Raw genomic sequence first — 26,731 nt, 5'->3', positions numbered from 1 at the left:
GCAAATGTTTCCACAATTGAGCAAGAGTCACCATGGTAAAAAGAAATGGGGAAGGCCAAAGGAACTGCCCCCTCAGGAAAATTGTTTGCTACCTTCCCCTCTCCCCTCACTCAATAGATGGAGGAAGATGTAGCAGGAAAGAAGCATTGCTTGACTGGCTACTGCTAACTGAGGGGGATTATGCAAAAAATAGGGATTGGGAAGGGGTGGGGTATAGAACAGATGATTTTTCCAGAGAGGTAGGACCTTATGATTGTCCAGGTAGGTACATGGGGAAGTGATTATGCTAAAGGTGGGGATAAGAAGACGAATGGGAAGTGATTTTGCCAGGAATGGAGGGGCAAGGAAGAGACAGTAATTATGTTGGGGGGGTGTGGGGAGGGGAGTGCACGTGGGGCTTATCTGCTGTCATAGTCTATGTTTCTAGGAAGCTTCCAGCGTCCAGTGAATTTCAATAATCACAGCATAAACTGTGTGACTGTTTATACGTCTTTATATGGACAAGTCTTGTTTATAATCTACTTTATCGCTCTTTCTCTAGGTTGACGTTTAATGTAAGAATAATAATTATCTTTTGTATCCATCTATTCAAAGTGTAATATCTAAGAGAAATCATGAATGATCTTATTCATATCAAGCTGCAAACATTTGGAACTCTCTGCCAGCAAATTTAAGATCTCAAACTCATTATGATTCCTTTCGAAAACAGCTAAAAACTGTTTTATTTAATGATCATTTGATCTCTAAATTCAGCTGAGAAATGTAGTTATCTCTGTATGCAGAAAGATTATTTTAATAATTAGTATTTTGAATGTATTAGTATGTATATTTATACACTGTTTTGGACCCACAGAGGAATTAGTAGTTAATAAGCACTGGATTAGATTAGATAAAGTTATGTGTTGTCAGCCACCAAGATAAAATTTATGACAGTTTCCTCACTGCACTACAGGCTACTGTTATGTTTGAAGCTTATATTGTGTTTTCACTAGACAAGAGGTTGGTTAAATTAACACAGGTTTGAAATGCGAAAGCAGCCACACAGTCATCCTGGTCACAAAAAACCATTACTGTTCTAGACACTCACCTTTCAGAATCATTCAATCACATCTAGCTAGCAAAGACTGATCATCAAAGAAATGCTTGGCAATCGATTTCACTGGCTGTGTGGGAGCTAGATGTGAAGACAGAATGATTCTGAGAAGCAAGTGACTGGGATAGTAATATGATTTCAAGACTCACTGACAGTAAGAGTGCTTTTCTCAAGCTTAAAACTTTTGCTAAGTTGACCAGTTTTGTGTGATATTTATTTATTTATTATTACGTTTGTACCCCGTGCTTTCCCACTTTAAGCAGGTTCAATGCGGCTTACATAACAATATGGATTACAGAGTATTGATAGAAAAAATATAAGTTAATTATAGCAGAATTAATAAAAGAGATAGGTAGGTAGAGATGGGGAAGGGTGAAGGAAGTAGGAAAGGTATGAGCAAGGGGTAGATGAGCATTGGATGAGGGGTAGAGGAGGCGGGAGGGGATAGGATACGGGAAAAGCATAGGGAAATTTGGTGGGAGATGTAGTCTGAGTCATTGTCATTGTCTTCTGGATATGTGTTGGGTAGATGTGATCGTAGGATTAGATTGGGTCATTTGGGTAGGCTTGCTTGAACAGATGGGTTTTTAGTGATTTCCGGAAGGATAGATAGTCGCTGATTGATCGGATGGGTCTGGGGAGGGCATTCCAGAGTTGGTTGCCTAAAAAGGAGAAGTTGGATCCATAATAGGCTTTGTACTTGAGTCCTTTGCAATTGGGGTAATGTAGGTTGAGATAAGTTCGCGAAGTTTCAGACATCTTTCTGGTGGGAAGGTCTCAGCTTGAGCATATAACCCGGAGATTCACCATGGATAATCTTGTGGATTAATGTGTGGACCTTGAAGTTGATTCGTTCTCTGATAGGGAGCCAGTGACGTTTTTCACAAAGAGGTGTTGCGCATTCAAATCGTGATTTTGCCAAAAATGAGTCTTGCTGCTGTATTTTGGGCAGTCTGAAGTTTCTTCAGGATATGGGTCTTGCAGCCTAAGAATAACATGTATAGAATGTTTGTACGTTTGGGAAGCTTGCCAGGTGCCCTTGGCCTGGATTGGCCGCTGTCGTGGACAGGATGCTGGGCTCGATGGACCCTTGGTCTTTTCCCAGTATGGCATTACTTATGTACTTATGTACTTAGTAGTCGGCGTGGGTGAGTACCGTGGATTGCACCAAGTTCCGGAATGTTTTCAGGGGGAGATATGGTTTTACGCATTTCAGTATCCACATCATGTTGAACGTTTTCTTTGTAATGAATTTTGCATGACATTCGAGAGAGAGATGGTTGTCTAATGTCACACCAAGGATTTTCAGGTTGTCAGATATGGGGATTGTGATGTCGGAGGTGTTAAGATTAGTTGGGAGGAGCGCGGAGTGCTGAGATGAAAGGATTAGGCATTGCAGTTTCTTTGTTCATTTTCATCATAAAGGCGTTGGCCCAAGAGGTTAAGATGTTCATGCCCAAGGATATTTTGTCGGAGATTTCTGTTCGATTAGATTTGAAGGGAATGAATATGGTAACGTCATCAGCGTAAATGAAAGGGTTGAGACCATGCCTGAATAGAGCTTTGGCTAGGGGGATCATCATAAGATTGAATAGGATCGGGGATAAAGGGGATCCTTGAGGTACACCGCAGTTTGGAGACCAGGGAGATGAGATAGTTGAGGTTGGTCCCCAAAAGTTAGGTACCTACTTTCCGCAGGCTGTGATCCTATTCTGTAAAAACACTTCAACACATAAGTGTTCTTATAGGATTCTAGCATATCAGCATCGATGCATGTACATTTCGGCATATGCATTTATGATGGGTCATTGGCTGGCATAAATGCAACATTTATGGCAGTAGCGTACCAAGAGCAGGGCAGTGGGGGTGGTCTGCCCCGAGTGCAGGCAGCAAGGGGGTGCATGGATCAGTCATGTGGCTGTCAGCTCCGCCAGTCCCCTGCCACTCTGATGTTACTGGTTCCAGGGCAGGAAACCGAACCGGCGAAGCCAACAGCCACATGAATACTCTGTGCACACCCTTGCTAGAAGGAAGAATGGTGAGGGTGATGGCACTTTGGGAGGGTGCAGCAACGATCCACCCCAGGTGGAAAGCAAGCTAGGTACACTACTGATTTATGCACATGAATTACAGCATTCTGTAAGGTGTATGTAAATGTCAGCCTTGCCTCTGCCCCACACATGCCCCTCCTCTGTCAATGCCCCCCTTGCAATTACATGCTAAACCTTTTTATTGAGGATTTACAGAAAGGCATTAGCCGCACTAGTGCCATGTGAATTCTAGAAATGTAATCATACAAATGGTGCTTAAATTTAGACAACCTGTTATAGAATGAGGGACTGTATACTTTTTTGTTACTTTTAGCTGTAATCGATGTTTTATTGTTGTCCAGAGAGAGAAAGAGAATGAAAAATGTGTTTATTTGTTCTTGATACCCTTTGAGCAAGTGCAACTAAATTTAGCAGGCCATAACTTTCATGCAGAGAAAGCTCATTTCATATACACAGTTTCTCTGGCACTCTTTCTTTCTGAGACACATACCAATGTACATACACACATGGTCTCTCTCTCTCTCTCTCTCTCTCTCTCTCTCTCTCTCTCTCTCTCTCTCTCTCTCTCGCTCTCTCAGAAACACACTTCATCAATAAAGCTCTAAGAGACCCTTTTACTAAGCTGTGGTAAAAAGGGCCCTGCACTAATGGCAGGGGCCATTTTTCCCACATGCTGAGGCCCTTTTTACCGCAACATGTAAAAGTCGAAAACAGACATACCCATGCAGTAAGATTGCACTTACCGTGTGGCTATGTGGGAGGAGCACTTACCGTTCACCCACTGAGGTGGCGGTAAGTGCTCTTGCGCTAACCCGGTGGTAACCTCCTGCAGAAATATTTTGCAAATATTTCCGTTAGTGCCAGAAATCCCACGTACTGGGGGTGGAACTACTGCCTGCACCTGCGTTGGGCTGGTGGTAGTTCCGGAATGGCTAGCGGTAAGCCCATGTTGGGCTTACTGCCGCTTAGTAAAAAGGCCCCTAAGACAGTCATTTAAAGTAGCAGATATTATTCTTAGGACTTTGCTTTCTCTCATGGCTAATTTTATGTAACATGCGCAAAGATTGGAGTTAGAAAAATAATTCTTTATGCCACTGGTACCTCCTACTCCACTCTCTGCAATCCCAATCCGGGGCTAACATATCAAAAAATGATGGAGCCCCTGCCAAGCCTCACCCTTCTCTCATGCTTCTAGATTGAGCCTTAACAATCATTTGTGGTTGGGCTCCATAATTTGCACAACTGGTACTGCCTGCATAGCATCCAGCCCCTGTATTATATATCCAATGTGTTGCACTCGTGCCAAAAGACAAGGTGCATTTTTCAATCAAACATTTCAGTTTGCATATGTGCTTACCACATGCTAAAAGGCATTACCGTGGAATGCGCCCAAGCATTCTATGGTAGTTCTGGGATAGTAGCGCACCAATACTGCACTAACAAAATATATAATACTAGTGGAACCCTGCCAGTTTCCTCAACAATGAAACGGGCCCTAGGAAGGCTGTCATGTAAGCTTTTTTTTTTCTCTCTCCCCTCCCCTCCATGTCCAGCGATACTCCTTTTCCCTGCCCTCCCATCCGTGTCCCGCGATTCTCTCCTCTACTGTCCTCCCATCCCATCCATCAATTCTCCTCTGCCCTGCCCTCCCCTTCCTCCCTCCCTCCCCCCCCCCCCCCCCCCACTTGATGTCCCGCGATTCTCTCCTCCCCTCGATTTGTACCTGAACGTTCTCTGGCTGGCTGGCGCTGGCTTCCATTCCATTTGTAAATTCCCTCCTGACGTCAGCTCGCCTCCAGCATTCCCTTCCCTCTCACTGTTCCACCCTCTGACGTCATGTCTTGACGTGAGGGCGGGACAGTGAGGGGGAATGGAATGCTGGAGGCTGGCTGACGTCAGGAGATGTTACGAACCCAGGCAGCCAGACATAGAACATTGGAGGTGCAAATTATTATACAGGATTTGTTAGCATAGGGGTGTGTATGGGGGTAGAGAGCAGGTGTGCCCTGCACTAATTGGTTACTGCAGGCAAATCATCACGTTCTGCCAATTAGCACAGGGTTAGCGCTTGAGCCCTTACCACCTACAAAATAGGTGGCAGTAATGGCTCACATGATAATGGCAACATGCTAATTAGGAAATTAACACGTGGCCATTAATGGAAAAAAAAAAAGAAATTGCAGCCATATTACAGCCATGCTAAAAGTACCTTCAGCGCATGGGATACCCATGCGCTAAAAATAACACAGGCTGACTTTTAGCGCAGCTCTGTAAAACGGCCCCGTAATGTCCTGCTTCTGTCATACCACATTTCAGTCAGTTAACTTTACCACTTAATTCAGGATATTTATTTATTTATGCACATTTATACCCCACTTTTTTCCACATGTATGCAGACTCAAAGTGGCTTACAATGTACTGATAAGGCTATCGCCAGACCAGTTGTTATACAATTACATGAAATAGGATAGAAGGAACAGGGTAAGAAGAAAAAGGGAAAGGGTAAGAGAGACTAAAAAAGGTCTATGGACATGTTATTAGGAAGGACTGTAGGTAATATGTGGAATTATAAGATAATATGAGAGTCAGTTCTCAATGCTGACTACTGTTAAGATGTGTCATTTTACTACTAATACCAGTTATTAGTAACAAGGTCTCACTGCATAAAATGGGAACTGTGCTAAAGCAGCAGAGGTTATGAGTAAAATAACCCATCTTAACAGTGGCCCATGATGATAACTCCCCCACAAATCACCGAACAATGTTGTTCTCTACATTGTGATCTCAGTTCCTCATCATGAAAATGAAAGGGGAAAAAGAGATGGAGACTTTATAGTAATAACTCAAGTTTATTCATTGCTATTATTATGATTTGTTTTCTGTGTTGGCTATGTTACTTTGTAAAAATAATGTATTACAGTCACTAGTTTCTGCATGGACAAAGTAATATATTACAGTTACTGGTTGTTTATTTCATAAAAGTAATAAGTTACCGTGAAAGCAATATATTACTTTTAGTTACTTTATAATGGTTGGATATAAACAGTTGTTTCAACATTACATAAAATTAATTCTAGCAATTGTGTTGTTCAAAGGAGAAGATATTTACACTCGCTGTCAAGTAGGTGTAAATATCTGTGCATAGATTATTTAAGGAGATGCATACATAGCATTACTCTGCCAATGTTCCACCTAACCGTCACCTCTGTATGCCCACTAGCAAAGGACATGCCATCATGTCAAAGGGCACACTTTTATATCAGTCAGAATTTAGTAAGAGGCCATTTAGGCATGTATGTGGTCGCATACAGGTGAAAATGACTTTGTAAAATTTCCCCCTTAAGTGGTAATTGTATAGAGGAGTTTTTGTACATATGTTTCAGTATACATGTGTAAAATGCCTTTGGTAAAATTATTTTTTTTAAAAACTAAATTTTCTTCACTCAACGTGTAATTAAACTCTGAAATTCGTTGCCAGAGAATGTGGTAAAGGTGGTTAGCTTAGCAGGGTTTTAAAAAGGTTTGGATGGCTTCCTAAAGGAAAAGCCCATAGACCATTATTAAAATGGACTTGGGGAAACTCTACTGCTTATTTCTGGGATAAGCAGCACAAAATGTTCTGTACTTTTTTGGGATCTTGCCAGGTATTTGTGACCTGGATTGGCTATTTTTAGGAACAGGATGCTGGGCTTGATGGACCTTTGGTCTTTCCCAGTATGGCAATACTTATGTACATATGTATAATTATTCTTTATTATATATATATATACTAGTAAAAAAGGCCCGTTTCCAAAACCAATGAAATGGGCGCTAGCATATGGCTTTTTTTTTCTGTGTGTATGTGTCAGAGTTATTTTGTGTGTGTGTGTGTGTGTGTGTGTGTGTGTGTGTGTGTGTGTGTGTGTGTGTGTGAGTGTGAGTGTGAGTGTGTGAGGGTGGGGTGTGTGTGCAGGTTGTTGATGTGTGTTTTTTTTTTGTTTTGTTTTGTTTTTTGCTTGGGGGGTTGGGGGATGTACTGTGCTGTGCTTGCAAAGTGGGATGGATTGGTGTGTGGCTTTGAGGGTGTGTTTCTGTTGTATTATGTGTGTGTGGCTTTGTCTGTCAAGGAGGTTTGTGGAGGGGGGTCTTTCTGTTGGTGAAATGTAAATGTGGTTGTAGGGGGGTCAGCCTTTGCTGAGTGGTGGATTGTTTTTCCGTTTTTTTTTTTTTTTGTTTGTTTTTTTTGTGTTGTGCTGAGACAGCAGTGTTGTTTTAGATGGGTGGAAGGTAGAGGAGCAAGTTCTTGGTCTGTCGGTATTTTTTAGCCGTTTCAGGGCTGCTGTAGGGGAACGCTGGAAGACAAATGTGCTGTGGGAAGCAGCGCCATCTTTTTCCATTGGGCTGGGGTTCTGGGCATCCTGGAGGTGGGAGACGACTTGCCTGAGGATGGGGATGGTTGTTTTAAGTTGGCGGAAGGGAGAAGAGCACGGTCTCAGGCCGTCGGGGGGTGATCCGGTATGTTCGGTCCATTTCAGGCCGGCTGCAGGAGAATGCTGGAACATTTATGCGCTGCGGGAAGCAGCGCCATCTTTTTCCAGGTGCTCGGGGAATCCCCGAGGTGGGAGACGGCTTGCCTGAGGCTGGGGATGGTTGGGCACGTCCTTGGCCGCTTTGGCAAAAGGGAAAGAGGAAGGGGGTGGGCAGTTACCTGCAGCCGCGTGAGAAACCGGGTATTCTTTGTTTGTTTTGTATTATTAGTTTGCATTTCTGTTGAAGAAAGAGTGGATGCCTTTCGAATGATGGAGGTGGTGCGTCGGTGTGCGGTTGTTTCGTTAGTTTGGCAGCCAGTCTCCAGTGATTCCTAAGCAGGGAAGGAGTAGGGACCCTTCCTTGGTTGCTGTTTGCTGCTGGCTGGGTCATGGGTAATCCTTCCAGCTGGGCCGCAGCTTGTCCTGTTCACCCACATCCCAGGTGGTGAGGGGCACGCTGTTCTCCGGCTCCACCGACTCCACGTCAAGCGAACCCAAATATAGTCTGTGCTATAGGCCCTCCGGCACTCTTCAATACCGGCATTAGGCATTTAAAAATTTCTCTCCCCCCCCCCCCCCCCCCCCGGTCTATTTCTGCACATACCCACAGCAGAAATATTCTTCTCGTTCAAGCGGTGGTGCTGCACAGATAATGAGCCGTTCTGCTGGTGAATGCTCCTCCCTTATTGCAACGTAGTTTCCTCTGATAGGTCCGTGTTACGTCGCCTAGCGTTGCCTGGGAACGGTTTTGTGATGGTCCTTTGTGTTTCAGAACGTTGAGGGTGTTTTTTCTGATTGGTCTGTCATGCGAGGGCGGGGCAGAGAGACATGGTCAGTGTTGTGGCTTCACCACCATGAACTGACGAACCCTTCAGGGAGTGACTGAGTGACTTCAGAACGTTGTCTTCAGAATGTTGAGGGTGAGTTTTATTATAGTAGATATCCACTTAACGTTAGCACAATTAAAGGATCAGACATTCACTGGTGTGTGGACTCTACATGGTCTGTGTTTTGGCATGTGCCTTCATCAGGAGTCCAGGCTAGCAGCCAAAGATTGAATAAACAGTAGCAGTGAATTTTGGTAAAAAGCCAAAAAACAAAAAGCACAGAATAATCCAAAGCCTAAATTTACCTGTTTTCCAAAGATACCCTGATACCCTGTAATTGAGAATACTGACCATTTAACCCTACTCTCTGTCTTTTAACCAGCTTTTAATTGACAATAGGACATTGCCTCATATCCCGTGACTGTTATTTCCTGAGGATTCTTCATCTCACTTACCCTCTCTACTTTACTCTCTTCTTATTTCCTTTCTTTCTTTTTTTTGTGAACTGCCTGTGTGTAGGCCCAGTGTGGTATATCAAGTGTGGTCAAATAAATAGGGAGATCATGGATGCCTTTTAAGCCAAATGGTGAAAGGGGCAAACTGGTACTCACACACTCACAAATGGAAATAATTGGGTCAATATTTAGGCAATGATGGTGAGCATTTTTTAAATGCTAATTGCCACCAGCTACGTTAGATCTGGATATTGAATTCCAGGCCACATCTGAGCACTGGCATTCAATAACCCATATTAGTGGCGATACCCAGAAGTTTTGCACCTATGGCTGATATTTAATGCCATACCTGCATAGTTAACCAGGCAAAGTTAGGACTCAAATGTGGTGTGCAGTTCTGGTCACCACATCTCAAAAAAGATATTGTGGAATTAGAAAAGGTATAGAGAACGGTGACGAGATTGATAAAGGGGATGGGAGCGAATTTCCTATGAGGAAAGGTTAAAGTGGCTAAGGCTCTTCAGCTTGAAGAAGAGACAGCTGAGGGGAGATATGATAGAGGTCTATAAAATAATGAGTGAAGTAGAACGGGTAGACATAAATCACTTGTTTACTCTTTCCAAAAATACTAGGACTAGGGGGCACGTAATGAAGCTACAAATTAGTAAAATTAAAATTAATTGGAGAAAATATTTCTTCAATGTGTAATTAAACTCTGGAATTAGTTGCCAGAGAATGTGGTAAAAGCAGTTAGCTTAGCGGGATTTAAAAAAGGTTTGGATGGTTTCCTAAAAGAAAAGTCCATAAGCTATTATTAAGATGGACTTGGGGAAAATCTACTGCTTATTTCTAGGATAAGCAGCACAAAATGTATTGTACTGTTTTGGGATCTTCCAGGTATTTGTAACCTGGATTGGCCACTGTTGGAAACAGGATGCTGGTCTTCATGGACCTTCAGTCTGTTCCAGTATGATGATGCTTATATTCGTATGTTCTTATGCTAATAAACTAATTCTACTTGCCTAGTTAGCTAGGCAGGCACTGGCACTGAATACAGCTGTGCCTGTAAGACTTCCCCGACTTCATCCCTAGACCACCCCAGCTCTGCTTGGACAGTGCTAGGGTGGTCAGGGGGAATATTCAATGGCACTGTCATTTGTTCATAAGTTCAGTAATCTCACTAAAACAACTTTTTGAAAAGATTGTTCAGAAACCTACCCCATGGTCATGAGATTATTCCAGTAGTTGTCATGATATCAACATAACATTAAATAGAATACAGAATGAACACAGCTCTGCAAGGAACAGCACACTTATAAATGCCCTCAATAGCTACATGATTCAGAGTTCATAAACACAATTTAAAAACCACTTACAAGAGAAATTTTGTAGTAAGAGGTATTCAGTAAATGTCATGCTGTTGTGAGGACCACTTAATGAAATGATATATTTTCCTACCTTAGGTAGGAACATATGTGAGTTTAACAGGCAGTTCAAAATGTGCTGCTGGAATCACGAGGCGCGTAGTTGAGAATGTATATGGAGTATTTATGGAGGTCTATTCCTTTTACACAGAATGTCAGAGAAATACCAACAAGAACTTTTTTCTGAGTTTGACAAAACACTTCCAGGCCCTTAATGTTTTCTAATATTCAACCATGGATTAATCATTAAGCAAAATAAGCAGGTGCTTAAGGCACCACATGGGGGAGGGGGCTGGGGGAAGGGAAAGGGGCATCACAGGGGGGGGGGGGGCTATCTTGCCCTTAACTCTTTCACTGCCATCTATCATATCCATTATCCAACATGAATTCCAGTGTTTTTCTAATCATTATAAATATATATGGGAGTCCTTTTACTAAGTGGCGGTAAGAACTAGCGTGTGATTCTTGAGCGCCAAAATACACTAGCACGGAGCATGTCAGGCACCCTTAGTAAAAGGGTCCCCTAGTCCATAACCCCTAGAGTAATTTTATAAATGCTCTGTTATGCCCTTTTACCCCATATGGTATAGATTCATTGTAAAGATAAGTTGAAGTTAAAAGCCCTGATCTGCATATGAGGAAAGGCTGAAGCAACTAGGGCTCTTCAGCTTGGAGAAGAGATGGCTGAGGGGAGATATGATAGAGGTCTATAAAATAATGAGTGGAGTGGAATGGGTAGATGTGAATCGTTTGTTTACTCTTTCCAAAAATGCTAGGACTAGGGAGCATGTGATGAAGCTACAAACTAGTAAATTTAATACGAATCAGAGAAAATGTTTCTTCACTCAACGTGTAATTAAACTCTGGAATTCGCTGCCAGAGAATGTGGTAAAGGCGGTTAGCTTAGTGGGGTTTAAAAAGGGTCTGGACAGCTTCCTAAAGGAAAAGTCCATAGACCATTATTAAATTGACTTGGGGAAAATCCATTGCTTATTTCTGGGATAAGCAGCATAAAATGTATTGAGCTTTTTTGGGATCTTGCCAGGTATTTGTGACCTGGATTGGTCACTGTTGGAAACATGATGCTGGGCTTGATGGACCTTTGATCTGTTCCAGTGTGGCAATACTTATGTACGTATAGAATTTTGAGGTAGGATTTGGTCTTTTTAGGTCAGGATATTCACAGTTTAATCAATATTTTGTAAAAGACCCTGCTGAATGAGGAACCTTTTTTATAATAGACATAAGGATGCCGGCAAAAACACCTATATATGCTGCCATTTATAGCAGTAGCAATGATTCTAACATAAGGAGAGGGATGACCAGCAGGAAAAAAGAGGTGATAATTCCCTTGTATAAGTCTCTGAGGCCCCATTTAGAGTACTGTGTGCAATTCTGGAGACTGCACCTACAGAAAGATATAAACAGGAAGGAGTCGATCCAGAGGGTGGCTACAAAATTGGTAAATGGTCTCAGTCACAAAACATATAGGGACAGGCTTATGAACCTCAACACGTATACGCTGGAAGAGCGGCGGGAGAGAGGGGATATGACAGAGATGTTTAAATACCTCAGTGGCATCAATGCACAAGAGGTGAGCCTTTTTCAAATGAATGAAAACTCTGGAATGAGGTGGCATAGGATGAAGTTAACAGGAAACAGGCTTAGAAGAAACCTAAGAAAATACTCTTTCACAGAAAGGGCGGTAGATGCATGGAATGGCCTCCCGGTGGAGGTTGTGGAGACGAGGACTGTGTCAGAATTTAAGAAAGCATGGGACAGGCACATGGGATCTCTTAGGAAAAGGAGGAGTTAGTGGTTACTGAGGATGGGCAGACTGGATGGGCCATTTGGTCTTTATCTGCCATCATGTTTCTAACCAATACATGCAGAGAAAAGAGCGACATCGCTTGCAGCTTCTATGTATAAGTGCTAGTGTAGCATTTGGAAGTGTCAATTTTTGCTTCTCCTACTTATAAGCACTCCCCCTTGATATTTAGATGGGATGAGCTTCCCCACATACAAATGACCTCCTTTTAAAATGATTTTTTATATGTGTAAAAACTGCTGTTTATAGGTCAGATTCTTCTAAAATAAGATCTCCAGTATAATAGATGTTGCCAGCAGAGTGACTGCACTCTCTCTATATTCAGCCCCACTAAGAATAGCACTAAAAACACTTATTAATTTAAAAGTCGGTACTGGTGTTTAATGTACTCATAGTGCCACCTGAAATCCCAGCCCATAGGTATAGATATTAAATAGACAGATATAACAGAAATTTATTAGAAAAATGCATGAGTTCTATTCTCCCACAAAATTGCAGTGTGGAGGATTCTAATTTATGTAAATTAATTTTTCTGCTGGTGTCAGTATAATATGTAACTTAATTAACTTCTTCTTCTTCTTTGCTGTAAGTAACTTGTTTGACATTTACTCCCTACACCGATAATACAATAAGGTTGTTCAGCTTTTTTTTTTTTCTGTAAATCTTTTCTGAAATATAGTGGTGCACTGAGGCATTGAGAAAAGGCAACAATTTTTTAAAGCAGTCAAATTCAGAATGATTAACATCACCGGGAAAAGCATTTTTTAAAAAATTTTTCATTTAGAATGTTCCTTAATCTTTTTTATAATCAATAAATATTAAAAGTTTCTCAAAACTTCATCTACTTCACCGCTTTTATCATTGTGAAGTGAACTGTCTTGGGGTGCTGCTGCACTCTCCATATCAGAATACCGATACATGCAAAAGGGAGAGAAGGGATGCGAGCTAACAGAGCAGGAATGTCATCCATGTACTAAACCAGGGGTGTCCAACCTGCCCATGCCCTTCCCATAGCCACACCCCCTTTTGGGTCTCATGTGAGACAATTTAGGTGTGCAGTGATATACATGGCAGATGGGCATGCAAATCCACATTAGTTCCAATTAATGTTGATAATTGCTTGTTGACACCTCGTTCACTCATTGATTTGAATGTGCCTCTGTCCTGTGCACTCAACTTCAGGCAACCCATATAGAATCCGGAGGATAGTGCTCATGCTCCTTAAAGAATACACACTCAGGTGAATTTTCCAAAGAGAAGGGTGCCAATCTTCCGACACAAATTGGGAGATGGGAGTCCTTCTGAATTAACCCCAGATATTGAATGCTGGGCCATGTACAGGCTTCAACATTGAATATTCAGGTTTGTATGGTCACCCGGAAGTGAACTGGACACCAGACGATTTTCAGTCAGGTGCCCAGTTAGCTCGACAGATAGGCAGTGGTGTAGGAATGGGGGGCGGGAGGGGCGGTCCGCCCCGGGTGCACGTGCTCAGGGGGGTGCCGGCCCCGCTGATTCCCTTCTCTCTCTGCCCCGGAACAGGTTACTTCCTGTTCTGGGGCAGAGAGAGCAGGGAACCAGCGGGGCCGACGCAGCTCCGGGTGACGTGCACTCGGGGCGGATCGGCCCTCCCGCAGGTAAGAATGCGGTCCGGGGGGGGTTGCGCTGCAGAGGGGGGGTCGCGCCTTGCTGCAGATGGGACAGACTTTTTGCTACCCTAACCTTATCCATTTACATAGCCCGTTAGTGGACTGAATTTCGCCGCTGACTGGTTAAGTTCCAGCTCTGCCCAGCCTCTGCCCCCGGACAACCCTTGGCAGTCATGGGGCAGTGCCTAGGCAGTCACAGGTAATATTCAATGGAACTGACCACTTAAGGTGGCCAGCTCAACAGGGTTTAACCGGTCAGGAGCCTCAGCCACAGTTTCTGTTACTGACATTTCAATAATGTAAGTATGCTATGGAACTGATAATTTTGTGAGTATAATTTAGTGATGGTTAAAATTTTAGCAATACACACACACATTTACTACAAGTTTTAGTGACAGAGCTCTTAATTTTCTGCAAAGACTATAATTGTTTTCACTGAAAATCTGCAGCTATATAACTGGTTTTGTACTTTGTCATGCCTGGTGTGTGTTCTGGTTCAGGGAGGTATCTTACCCACGCTAGCATTTTAGTTTAGTCATGCGTGTACGCAGAGCATCACTGCTCTCTGAAGGCTCCAGTTCCTGTTAATTTCACTCTTGGTTGGTAGTGCTGAAATTTGAATAGGTATGACCAAGGTTGCCAGGCTTGCCCTTACTTGATTTTCTTTACTTGTATATACATCTGATTTAAATAGGTTATCAGGTGTCAAAGAAATTCTTGTAAATTTGTTCTTTCCAGGAATACAGTGCAGGTTAAATAAATCACTGCTCCATCTCTTGAAAGAGTACATTTAGTCCACAGCAAACCAAGCATATGAGCCTCTAAAGATTAACGTGAATGACATTCTTTTCTGCTTACAAGTCTGCGCCTTATAAAATAATAGCTTTAAAATATGATGGCCAAATTGTAAATGTCAATATTTTTATTTCTTTGTTTATGTATTGGGATTTATTATCCACCTTTATAAAGAGATTTGTTCATAATAGTGTATATTTTCTATAGACTTGCACCCCCTCCCCAATGGTGTTCCTTGGTCTGCTGCCACCTGGGGTGGATTGCCACTACACAACCCCCCCCCCCCCCCCCCCGGCACATCGCATTGCCTCCAACCCCTGTTATCTCCTGGGGGTACCCCTCCCCCAATATTCAGCCAGCAGTGGTCACCATTTTCCAAAGGCATTGACCGCTGCCGGCTGAATTTGACCCAGATATTGAGTGCTGGGCCTTTTATCAGGGTCAGAGACAGCCACTGAAACGTATCCACGTACCAGCACTATTCAAATTGGTACCCAGATAAAGTTAAGGGAGCCCTTTTGCTCTCCTAACTTTATCTAGGCACTTACTCAGTTAGCCAGTTGAATATCTCCACTAACTCCCGGGTTCAATAAATAGCATCTAAAGTTATGCACGCAAATCAGCGCATGTAGCCAATTTGTGCATGCAACTTAATTGCTTAACAAGCTAATCAGTGCCAGTAATTGGCCACTAACAAACAATTATTAGCACTAATTAACACCAATTAGAATTTACATGTGCAACTTTCTAATCATATTCTGTTAAGTGGTATGCATAAATTCTAACGTGCGGATCACAAAAGAGGGTGTGGCCATGAGAGAGGCATGGGCGGGTCATGGGCATTCCTAAAAATTACGCACACCGTTATTGAACGTGTCCGATCTGTGTCTAAATTAGGCATGGGTATTTACACCAGGTTTAGTTGGCATAAATGATCACGCCTAAATTTTAGTCACGGGGATAGGTGCTATGCGTATTCTATGAACTGCGCCTAACTTTAGGAGAGGTTTATAGAATAGCACTAAGCGCAGAGTTTTTTCAGTGCCAATTTCATAGGCACAATTTATAGAATCTGGCCCTAACAGTGTAAATCTTGGCACTGCCCCAGTTCCATCACCCAGACTGCCCCAGCACTAACCAGATAGTGCCGTGGAGGATCACAACAGATTTTCACTGGCGCTGTGTGGTTAACTGCTGCTAAAATCCAGACATGGCCCAATCACCATGATTTAAACAGGTAAGAGCCTCTCCTGCCTAGTTAAATTGTTCTGAATATCTACCCCTTGATTTTTTTCCTACATTCTTTAAAAAAAAAAAAAACCACAAAATTAGAAGCAGTTACAGCCGTCACTACAGAGAAGCAGTGGGATTTTGTTAAACAGCTACCTAATAATATATACATCCCTTGAAACATCGCATTTCAGGTATGGCAAATGGTAGTAAAGAAATTCCCAACCATGACATCTGTCTCGTAGATTTTTTTCTGGAAAAATTACCATTTAAGGTTCTGGTTAACATGATTTCTATAGTGCACTAAATACATGAGGAAAATCTGTAATGTGATGTAATTTACTCCAAACAAAAGCCATACCCAGCACGTCACAATAGGCCGAAAAGCATGATGTGTAATCTAACATACATGTGAAAGGGGACTGATAGCAGAGGTGGAGCAAATCACTTCTGCTGTGTATTTATGCATGTATGTATTTATTTATTTAAAAATGTTATAACCCACTAATCTAGGATTCATGGCAGATAAACATATATAATTAAAATCAGCTAAAACTATCACAGACACCAGCCATTTGTCTATCATAAGTGATCACGAACTGTTGACTTACGCTAGTGTTCTATAACGGTAATTCCATGTGAAATTGCCATTATAGAATCTGCAGCATCCCAGTGCCAAACTTCATACAGTACTCATAGAATCCTTACATTTTTTCATACGCAGTTACATCAGCCTTAGGCATAGTGGCAGGCATGTAAATTCAGCAGGGGCATGTGTAACTTATTCTGTAAATATTCTGTAAGTTATGTACCTGGGGGCCCACCCTTGTTCTGTCCGTGTGTACACCCTTTGCATTCACATGCTATTCCACTTCGGCAAGCTCTTATAGACTAGCACTTAGGCATCTTGATGGCACTTCCATGAGTAAGTGAACACTTACACAAGTATTAATATGCTATCGTTAGGGGCACCATTATGAAGGTGGCGCTGGAACCGGGCCAGAGTAATTGGGCATCACTCTTGCCTGAAGATCCCAATGCTAGACCACCAATCTATCTGGGGAGAGGGGAGTGAGGGGCTTACCATCAGGAGGGGGCTTGAGTGGGAGAGCTTACCATCAGGGGATCGTGAGTGGGGGGGGGGGGGGACCTTAAGCTACTGGCCCGAGAGCATCAAGCCATGGCTTTGCAGCCCGATGCTTCCAGGCCACTGGAATAATGCTGCTTACAAGGTAGCTCATAAGCAGTGTTATTACTCGTAAGGCAGGATTCAGATCCTGCAGGTTGCTGAATCCCATGGGAAATCAGGGTACGGTAAAAGGTGAACTTTTACTGCACCTTAATGAATCCCCCCTGAGTGTTGCCAGTTAAATTAGCCTCAGATATTCATTGTCGGGCCATGTCCGGGCACCAGCACTGAATAACGGGGGCTAATTTGGCTGATGCTTTGTGTAGCACTGTGAGCTGCCACAAGAGGCTTCACTCCTGCCCCCAACAGTCCACCAGGAACATTGGATAGGCTTGGGGGGGGGGGGGCTACCTAGATGGTTGGGAGACTTCTTCATTGCAGCAGACTGGGGGGGGATGGGGGGCTTTGTTGCTGACCAGAAGGGGGAATGGGGGGCTATAAAAAGCTGTTAAAAAAAGTTATGCGGGTTCCAGCCAATATTCAGCTGCCACCCGCATAGCTAAGCGAGCAGAAATAAGACTGTCCTAAATTCATGCGCTTAGCTATGCGAGTGTTGGTACTGAATATTGCCAGAACCCATATAACCCCATGCTCCTCCCTAATACCATCCTTTGTACCGCCCCTGACCTTCACATTTTTTTAATGGGTGGTCAGAGGCATTATTCGGTGGTACTGTACAGTTTAGTGCCGCTGAATATTGGGGGACAGGTGGCCACAGATGATTTAAGCGGCCAAGAGCCTCTCCTGCCTGCTTAAATCTCTAGGAATATCGGCCAGAGTATATATAGGTATATATATGTACATGTGCAATGTTATGTCAATCTAGTAGCACTACAAAAATGGCAAGTTTTAGTAGTAGAAATTAAAAAGATCATCTGAAATACAGTACTTGTTGTGAAAAAAGCTGACAACATTTTGTATTTGTTTTAATTCTTTAGGGTTTACTTGTTGCAACTATATTCTGTTTCTTCAATGGGGAGGTAAGTACTTATTTAAATCTATATAAAACAAATTATGTTCAGGAAATATTTTTAAGTTTAATTTGTCCCAATTATTAATTATACAAACAGTGCAAACTGCAGCTGCAAGGCTGATTTATGGAAAGTCACATTTTGATAGAGCTAGTCCGTTGTTGCGATCATTGCACTGGCTCCCAATCAATGTGTGCATTGCTTTTAACGTATGTACTTTGGTATACCAAATTATTTTTGACCTTGCTCCAGGATATATGTCAGGATTGATAAATTTACTATTACGAAATGTGGTGTTGGGGACGAGGTACTATCTTATTCTCCATTTCCATAGTTGTCAGAATTTCATGTATAAATCAATGTGTTCTATGGGATTTGCTTAACAATGCACAAAATATTGGAATTCTCTACCCAAAGAAATAAGAGGTATGGATAGCTATTAAGTTTCCGCAAGCATCTAAAGGCTTTCTTTTTTTATGACATTTTTTGGTGATGATAGCAAAGCAGGTTTGGTCATTCTTAGGTTAGGAACTGACTCTGCTGTTCAGATATTTTGATGTAACAGAACCTTGATTGTTCAAATTTACATTCTTGATTCCACCCATGCTCAACTTACTTATCCGTTAACCCCATTAATATTGCGTTTACTACAAATTGTAAATCCTTTTTTTTACGATTTTGTAATTCTTTTTATTGTTACTATGTAAGCCGCATTGAGCCTGCCATGTGTGGGAAAGCGCGGGGTACAAATGTAATAAATAAATAAATGTCAGTTTAACTGTTTCTATGATTTTTATTGTACGTCACACTGAAACAAAGTAAAGTTTGGATAGTGCGGGATATAAATGTTGGCAAGTTAGGCTCAGGTCACCTTCCAATTCACACAGTCCCAGTGGCGATCCTAGCCGGCATGACACCCGGGGCGGATCGCCGATGCGCCCCTCCCCCCGGGTGCAGCGCCCCCCCCTGGCGAAACGACACCCCCCCCGGGTGCATACCGCTGGAGGGGGGTGCCGTGGCGCGCCTGTCAGCTGAGTTCGCTGACTTCGCTAACTTCGCTGCAGCTCCCTCTGCCCCAGCCGGAACAGGAAGTAACCTGTTCCAGGGCAGAGGGAGCTGCAGCAAAGTTAGCGAAGTCAGCGAACTCAGCTGACAGGTGCACGCCACGGCACCCCCCCCCCCCAGCGGCGTGCACCCGGGGCGGACCGCTCCCCCCCTTGGTACGCCACTGCACAGTCCACACCTGTTTGACATCCATTCATCAGAAGCATCATAAGCAGCAAAGCACAGATGTGCCAGGAATGGCTTGTCATCCTGTATGACATCCCCCCCCCCCCTCCCACCCCAGTAAAAATATTGGGTCCAACAGTCTCTGGGTCTCTCACGCATTATATTAGATCCTTAGAAAAGCATACATATATTACCACCCTGCCCATCCCGGTGTAAAGAAGAAAACTGTAGAAAAATAAGATACAAATCGTGGGGCCCACTTAATTTTCACTGTTCCCCTTATTTTAGACTCACTGTAGCACGCACTGTTCTGTAACACATCATGCATGGTTCTATCTGTAGCACTGCATCCAATACAATGACGTCATCCACATTTTTTTCTTAGAAGACTTCTAATTTCACACTTTATGCCTTTAAAATATATGTACCTGAATAGACTGTTTTCATTAGGATTCAGTAATCAGGTTTAAACTTGCTTGGAGATGATTCATATTCTTTGGCAGTGGCAAATAAATACAGCTGGGCATGATGTTTCAGCCAATTAACTATGTAATTGCAACATTTTGCACTGACTGGTAAAACCTGCTCTGACCTCATTAGTTTAATGCATAAATTTAAGATATGTGATGCTGATGTGAACAAGTCCCTTTCAGAATACAAGTTTATCTTTGTAAATAATGCTCCTAGGAGTCTCTTAAAGTGCAGGCTGAACCTGAACAGGCTTTGGAAAATATTTAAGAAGCACTAGGTGCTGTTCGCACATGTAAAAAGCAGATTTGAACATGCAGATCTTCATATACAGAACAGTCTCGATTATCTGACCTTCACTAATCTGACCATAGCGCATATCTGACAGACCCCCCTGGTGACGTCATCGCGTACCCGTTAAGCACTTGGCTTCTCTTCCTGTTTTCCGGCTTCACACACTTCAAGGAAGCCATGTTTGATCTGAGACTGTGCTTCTCTGCAAGCTGATACTCCTTCATGCAATCCTCATCGCTGTTAAAAAGCATGCGGCTTCTCTTATAAGAACATAAGAATAGCTATACTGACGTTTAATGTGAGCAAGTGCAAAGTGATGCATGTGGGAAAGAGGAACCCGAATTATAGCTACGTCATGCAAGGTTCCACGTTAGGAGTCACGGACCAAGAAAGGGATTTAGGTGTCGTCTTTGATGATACGTTGAAACCTTCTGCTCAGTGTGCACCTGCGGCTAAGAAAGCAAATAGAATGTTAGGTATTATTAAGAAAGGAATGGAAAACAAAAATGAGGATGTTATAATGCCTTTGTATCGCTCCATGGTGCGACCGCACCTTGAATATTGTGTTCAATTCTGGTCGCCGCATCTCAAAAAAGATATAGTGGAATTAGAAAAGGTGCAGAGAAGGGCGACGAAAATGATAAAGGGGATGGGACAACTTCCCTATGAGGAAAGGCTAAAGCGGCTAGGGCTCTTCAGCTTGAGAAAAGGCGGCTGAGGGGAGATATGATACAGGTCTATAAAATAATGAGTGGAGTTGAACGGGTAGATGTGAAGCGTCTGTTCACGCTTTCCAAAAACACCAGGACTAGGGGGCATGCGATGAAGCTACAATGTAGCAAATTTAAAACGAATCGGAGAAAGTTTTTCTTCACTCAACGTGTGATTAAACTCTGGAATTTGTTGCCAGAGAATGTGGTAAAGGTGGTTAGCTTAGCGGAGTTTAAAAAAGGTTTGGACGACTTCCTAAAGGAAAGTCCATAGACCGTTATTGAATGGACTTGGGGAAAATCCACTATTTCTGGGATAAGCAGTATAAAATGTTTTGTACATTTGTGGGATTTTGCTGGGTATTTGTGACCTGGATTGAACACTGTTGGAAACAGGATGCTGGGCTCGATGGACCTTTGGTCTTTCCCAGTATGGCAATACTTATGTACTTATGTACTATACTGGGTCAGACCAATGGTCCATCTAGCCCAGTATCCTGTTTACAACAGTGGCCATTCCAGGTCACAAATACCTGACAGAAACTCAAACAGTAGCAACAATCCATGCTACCAATCCCAGGGAAAGCAGTGGCTTCCCCATGTCTGTCTCAATAGCAGACTATTGACTTTTCCTCCAGGAACCTGTCAAAACCTTTTTTAAAAAATTACAAAAAATCAGGAAGATCAAATCCAACCAACCAAGTTAAACCTTAAACTCACTATAGTAAACTTGGGTTCAGAATAATTTATCTTTTTATATATATATATATATGTATGCACTTTAAAAAAATGCTAAAGTGTTTTAAATTGTTTTAAATGTGCTCAGACCATACCGTTTACACCCATTATATCCCCATTAAACCCAGATATGCTAACCACTGTTACCACATCCTCCAGCAAACTGTTCCAGAGTTTTACTAATTGTTGAGTGAAAAAATATTTCCTCCGATTTGTTTTACAAGCATTTCTATGTAATTTCATTGAGTGTCCTCTAGTCTTTGTACTTTTTGAAAGCGAAAAAAAATAAATTCACTTCTACTCATTCTACACCACTCAGGATTTTGTAGACCTTGATCATATCTCCCCTCAGCCATCTCTTTTCCAAGCTGAAGAGCCCTAACCTCTTTAGCCTTTCCTCATACAAGAGGCATTCCACCCCCTTTTTCATTTTGTCGCTGTTCTTTGAACCTTTTCTAGTTCCGCTATATCTTTTTTGAGATATGGTGACCAGGACTGAATGCAATACTCAAGGTAAGGATGCACATGGAGGTGTACAAAGGCATTATAGTATTCTTGGTCTTATTTACCATAATGATTCCTAGCATCTTGTTTGTTTTTATGGCTGCAGCTGAACACTCGGCAGAAGATTTCAGCATACTGTCTACAACAACACCTAGATCTATTTTCTTGGATGCAATTTTTCACAGTCCACATGTGTTTTAACAACCTTGATTAGTTTTGTGCCATCTGCAAATTTAATCACCTCACTTATCATTCTGATTTCCAGATCATTTATAAATATGTTAAATAGCACTGGTCCCAGTTCAGATGCCTGTGGAACTCTACTATTCACCCTTCTCCATTGAGAAAAATGGCCATTTAAATCTACCCTCTGTTTTCTGTCCAAAAATCAGTTTCTAATCCACAACAGAATATTGCCTCCTATCCCATGACTCTTTAATTTTCTCAGGAGTCTCTTATGAGGAGTTTTGCCAAAAGCTTTCGAAAATCTAAATAAACTACATCAACTGGCTCGCCTTTATTGACATGTTTATTCACGCCTTCAAAAAAATGAAGCAAATTGGTGAGGTAAGACTTCCCTTGGCTGAAACCATGCTGACTTTGCCCATTAAAGCATGTTTATTTATAATTTTTATAAAAGTTTCTACTATTTTACCTGGCACTGACATCAGGCTTACTGGTTTGTAATTTCTCAGATCACCCTTGGAACCTTTTTTAAAAATCGGCGTTACATTCGCCAGCCTCCAATCTTCAGGCACTACAGATGATTTTGCGACCGGTTACATTTTACTAACAGCAGTTCAGCAATTTCTTTCACTATGCTGGGGTGCATTCCATCCGGTCCAGGTGATTTATCACTCTAACTTGTCGATTTGGCTCAGTACATCTTCCAGGTCCACCGAAATTTCTTTCACTTCCTCCGCATCATCACCTTTGAAAACCATTTCCTGTACAGGTCTATTTCTTACATCTTCTTCCATGATTACTGAAGCAAAGAATTAATTCAGTCTCTCCATTATGGCCTTGTCCTCCCCGAGTGCCCCTTTTGCTCCTTCATGATCTAACAGTCCCAAGGATACTCTCATAGGCTTTCTGCTTCTGATGTACCTGAAAAAGTTGTTACTGTGAGTTTTTGCTTCTGCAGCAAGTTTCTCTTCATATTCTCTTTTAGCCTTCTTAATTTGTTGTATGTTTTTTTTTTCTCTTTCCACCATTAGATTGTAAGCACCTAGATATATGATTGATAAGTGGGATAGAAAGTCTTTAATAAACTTGAACTTGAAACTTTGTCCATGCTTTTATCTAATTTGCCAGTGCTTATGTTGCTTCTTAATTTCTTCATTTGGATCCTTTTTCCATTCTTTGAAGGATGCTCTTTTGGCTCTAATAGCCTCTTTCACTTCACCTTTTATTTATTTATTTTATTTTATTTATTTGTTACATTTGTATCCCACATTTTCCCACCTATTTGCAGGCTCAATGTGGCTTACGTGGAGGGGCATAATCGAACGGAAACGCCTATCTCCATGGGCGCTTATCTCCGAGAACGGGTCCGTGAAGGGGCGGGCCGAACCGTATTTTCAAAAAAATGGACGTCTTTGAGCTGGGCGTTTGTTTTTTTTAGTGATAATGGAAACTAAAAACGCCCAGCTCAAAAACGTCCTAATCTGAGCCATTTTGTCGTGGGAGGGGCCCCGATTCATAGTACACTCGCCCCCCTGATATGCCAGGACACCAACTGAGCACCCTAGAGGTCAGTGCGGTGGACTTCAGACAATGCTCCCACATGCATAGCTCCCTTACCAAGGGTGCTGAACACCCAACCCCCCTCCCCTAAAACCCACAAATGTACAACACTACCATAGCTCTTAGGGGTGAAGGGGGCACCTACATGTGGGTACAGTGGGTTTTGGAGGCCTCCCATTTACCAGCACAAGTGTTACAGGTGGGGGGGGGGGGCCTGGGGCCACCTGGCTGAAGTGCACTGCGGTACCCACTAAAGGTGCTCCAGGGACCTGCATACACGCAGGCCTCTAGGACTGGTTGCTGCTATATAACCTTGGCACACCAGTTGACACCTGAAGACTAAGCTCTACGAAAACGTCCTTTATTGGAATAACCGCCTTTACTCACAGTTAACTGCAGATCAGAGGTTGTGCCCCACTGGCAACGAGTCTCCCTGGTACTGAGATGAGCAGTAGGTCAGAACTGGCAGAATGCTGTACAATGCCCTCATTCAGCCACATTCAAGGGAAGAACTAAGTTGTCTAACGTGGCTAACACAGGAAAGGGAACTAAAACTGGCTTACAAAAATGGCCACTACCGCATGGACTACAACAGGAAACACAACAGGGCACACTCTGACCTAGTAGGCAGGGGGAAAAGCACCATGGGAGAAGAGCCTACCAACTACCAACATTGTGAGACTGTAACACAAGCTAATGAAATCACGGAGCCCAATACCCTACACCCACCACAATGCAATGCTGATGTGACCCTGTACTGCACCCGAGAGCCACATCTGACCCAGGGAAAGGCTGTGACAGGATCGAACACATTCTGCTGTCATGGAGGTGGGTACGGCATTTGAGGCTGGCATACAGGCTGGGAAAAAAGTTTTTAAAGTGGGGTTTTTTTATTGGGAGGGGGTTAGTGACCACTGGGGGAGTCCGGGGAGATCATCCCGATTCCCTCCAGTGGTCATCTGGGCAGTTGGGGCACTTTTTGTGACTTGTCCGTGAAAAAAAAGGGTCCAAAAAAAGTGACCCAAAATCACGGTAAAAACACCTTTTTTTTCGATTATCAGCTAAAGACGCCCATCTCTCCTCAGCTGATAACCACGCCCCAGTTCCGCCTCCACCACGCCTTCGACACGCCTCTGTCAACTTTATTCGTTTCCGCGATGAAGTGCAGTTGGAAACGCCCAATATTGGCTTTCGATTATACCGATTTGGGCGCCTTTGCGAGACAAACGTCTATCTCCCGATTTAGGTCGCACTATAGGCGTTTTTCTCTTTCAAAAATAAGCTGGATAGTACCGTAAGGCATTCGCCATTTTGGTAGAGAAACAAATACAGAGAGATGTTATGGTTGGATAAGTTTCATGTATTATAGACACATTGGGGAATCATAGAGAGAAAGAGTTATGCAGTGTCTTTTACAAGCTTTGGTTTCTTTGTGTTGCAGGGTTTAGGCCCTTAGGTTGGGTCGATAGGGTATGCCTTTTTGAACAGGTTGATTTTTAGAGATTTCCGGAAATTTAGGTGGTCGTACGTTGTTTTCACGACTTTTGGTAGTGCCAGCTTTTGTTTGCACAACTTTTAGCCATGCCAACTGTTGTTTGCTCTTCTTTCCACCTTTGTTAATATGTGGAATCAGGGCCGCTGAGAGACTGAGCCAGGCCCGGGGCAGAATAGTCATCACTGCCACCGCTGTCACCTCCCCCCAAATCGTCATCACCGCTGCCACCCCCTCCCGCCCGCATGAAGTACCTTGGCTGGCCCCGCCAGCTCCTGGCAGCGTGGCTCCTTCTCCTGCCCAGCATTGCCTACCCCTGTGGCTGCTTTCCTCAAAACTGAGCATGCACGGCCTGAGGGCCCAGTAGCTGCTAGGCAGGCAGTGCAAGGGGGTCCGATGCCAGAGTTGTTTCTCTCCTGCTCCTGTTGGGATACGATCACCCGGGTCCCGTCAGAAACAGGAGAGAGAGACCCCTGCACCGGGTCCGGGAAATTTTGCCCCCCCCCCCTCTCAGTGTCTATGCATGGATTGCATCTGGTCTGGGCTTCCAAGATGGTATTTTTAAACAATGTCCATGCCTGATTTAGAGGCTTATTTTCAAAGCACTTAGCCTCCCAAAGTTCCATAGAAACATATGGAACTTAGCCTCCCAAAGTGCTTTGAAAATATGCCTCTTAATGTCCTAACCTTTACAGCCGATCCTTTTAGTTTCTTTTTAACCATTTTCCTCATTTTATCATAGTCGTCCTTTCAAAAAATAAATGTTGCTACAGTAGATTTCCATTGTGGCTTCATTCTAGATAGTAGTTCAGACTTGATCATGTTTCCCAGTGGACCCAACACTGTTACCTCTCATACTACACCGTTATGTCTCATACTATCCCCTGCACTCCACCAAGGACTAAATCTAAAATGGCTCCCCCATTTGTCGGTTCCTGGACTGGACCAAATGGTCTAAGAAGCAGTCATTTATTACATTAAGGAATTTTATCTCCCTGGCGCTGCCTGATGTAACATTTATCCTGTCAATATTGAGGTAATTGAAATCACTCAGTACTCAAGAAAAAAAATCACCTCTCTTCTGTTAAGGGGGCTTCTGGCTGCCTTACAATCCCCCAAAAAATGTGGAGAAAAAAGACCTCAGAAATAACAGGGCTTTAAAACATACAGCCACATCTGATAGTAGTTCAACGTTCCCCTTCAATCATTGGTCAATGGAAAAAACTCCACAATTACAATAGATTGCAAACAACACTCAGATTCACCACATAAATAGGTATATGGATGTCTAAAACTGAAAAACATCTAAGTGACAAATGGGGTGGTCTGGGTATATTATCAGTGAGACTAGAGACATTTATTCCCCATTTCAGAAGGAAATGAATGTCTGTTTCTAAAAAGATGGATGCTGGGAGTTAGAACTGTTTCTTGGGAGGTCCAGGTTTCAAAAAAGTGTTCATATTGAGCTGCACGCCACTGGAGAAATTAGGGGAAATCACCTCCTTCATCCCCCAGTGGTTGGTGTCTTC

The 26,731-nt window shown here is 42.9% G+C and overlaps 1 protein-coding gene across 2 annotated transcripts in view; it reads left to right on the top strand.

The window, feature by feature from the left end:
* Positions 1 to 26,731, top strand: part of CALCR (calcitonin receptor) — a 414,614-nt gene that overhangs the window by 377,638 nt on the left and 10,245 nt on the right. For both annotated transcript variants that reach the window (XM_030200551.1, XM_030200543.1), the window contains exon 12: positions 17,988 to 18,029. In XM_030200551.1, the coding sequence (XP_030056411.1) occupies positions 17,988 to 18,029 (42 nt within the window). The remainder of the gene's footprint in view (positions 1 to 17,987; positions 18,030 to 26,731) is intronic.

Source organism: Microcaecilia unicolor, chromosome 1, assembly GCF_901765095.1.
Source record: "Microcaecilia unicolor chromosome 1, aMicUni1.1, whole genome shotgun sequence".
NCBI lineage: Eukaryota > Metazoa > Chordata > Amphibia > Gymnophiona > Siphonopidae > Microcaecilia > Microcaecilia unicolor.
This window is presented reverse-complemented; position numbering and strand designations above follow the sequence as displayed.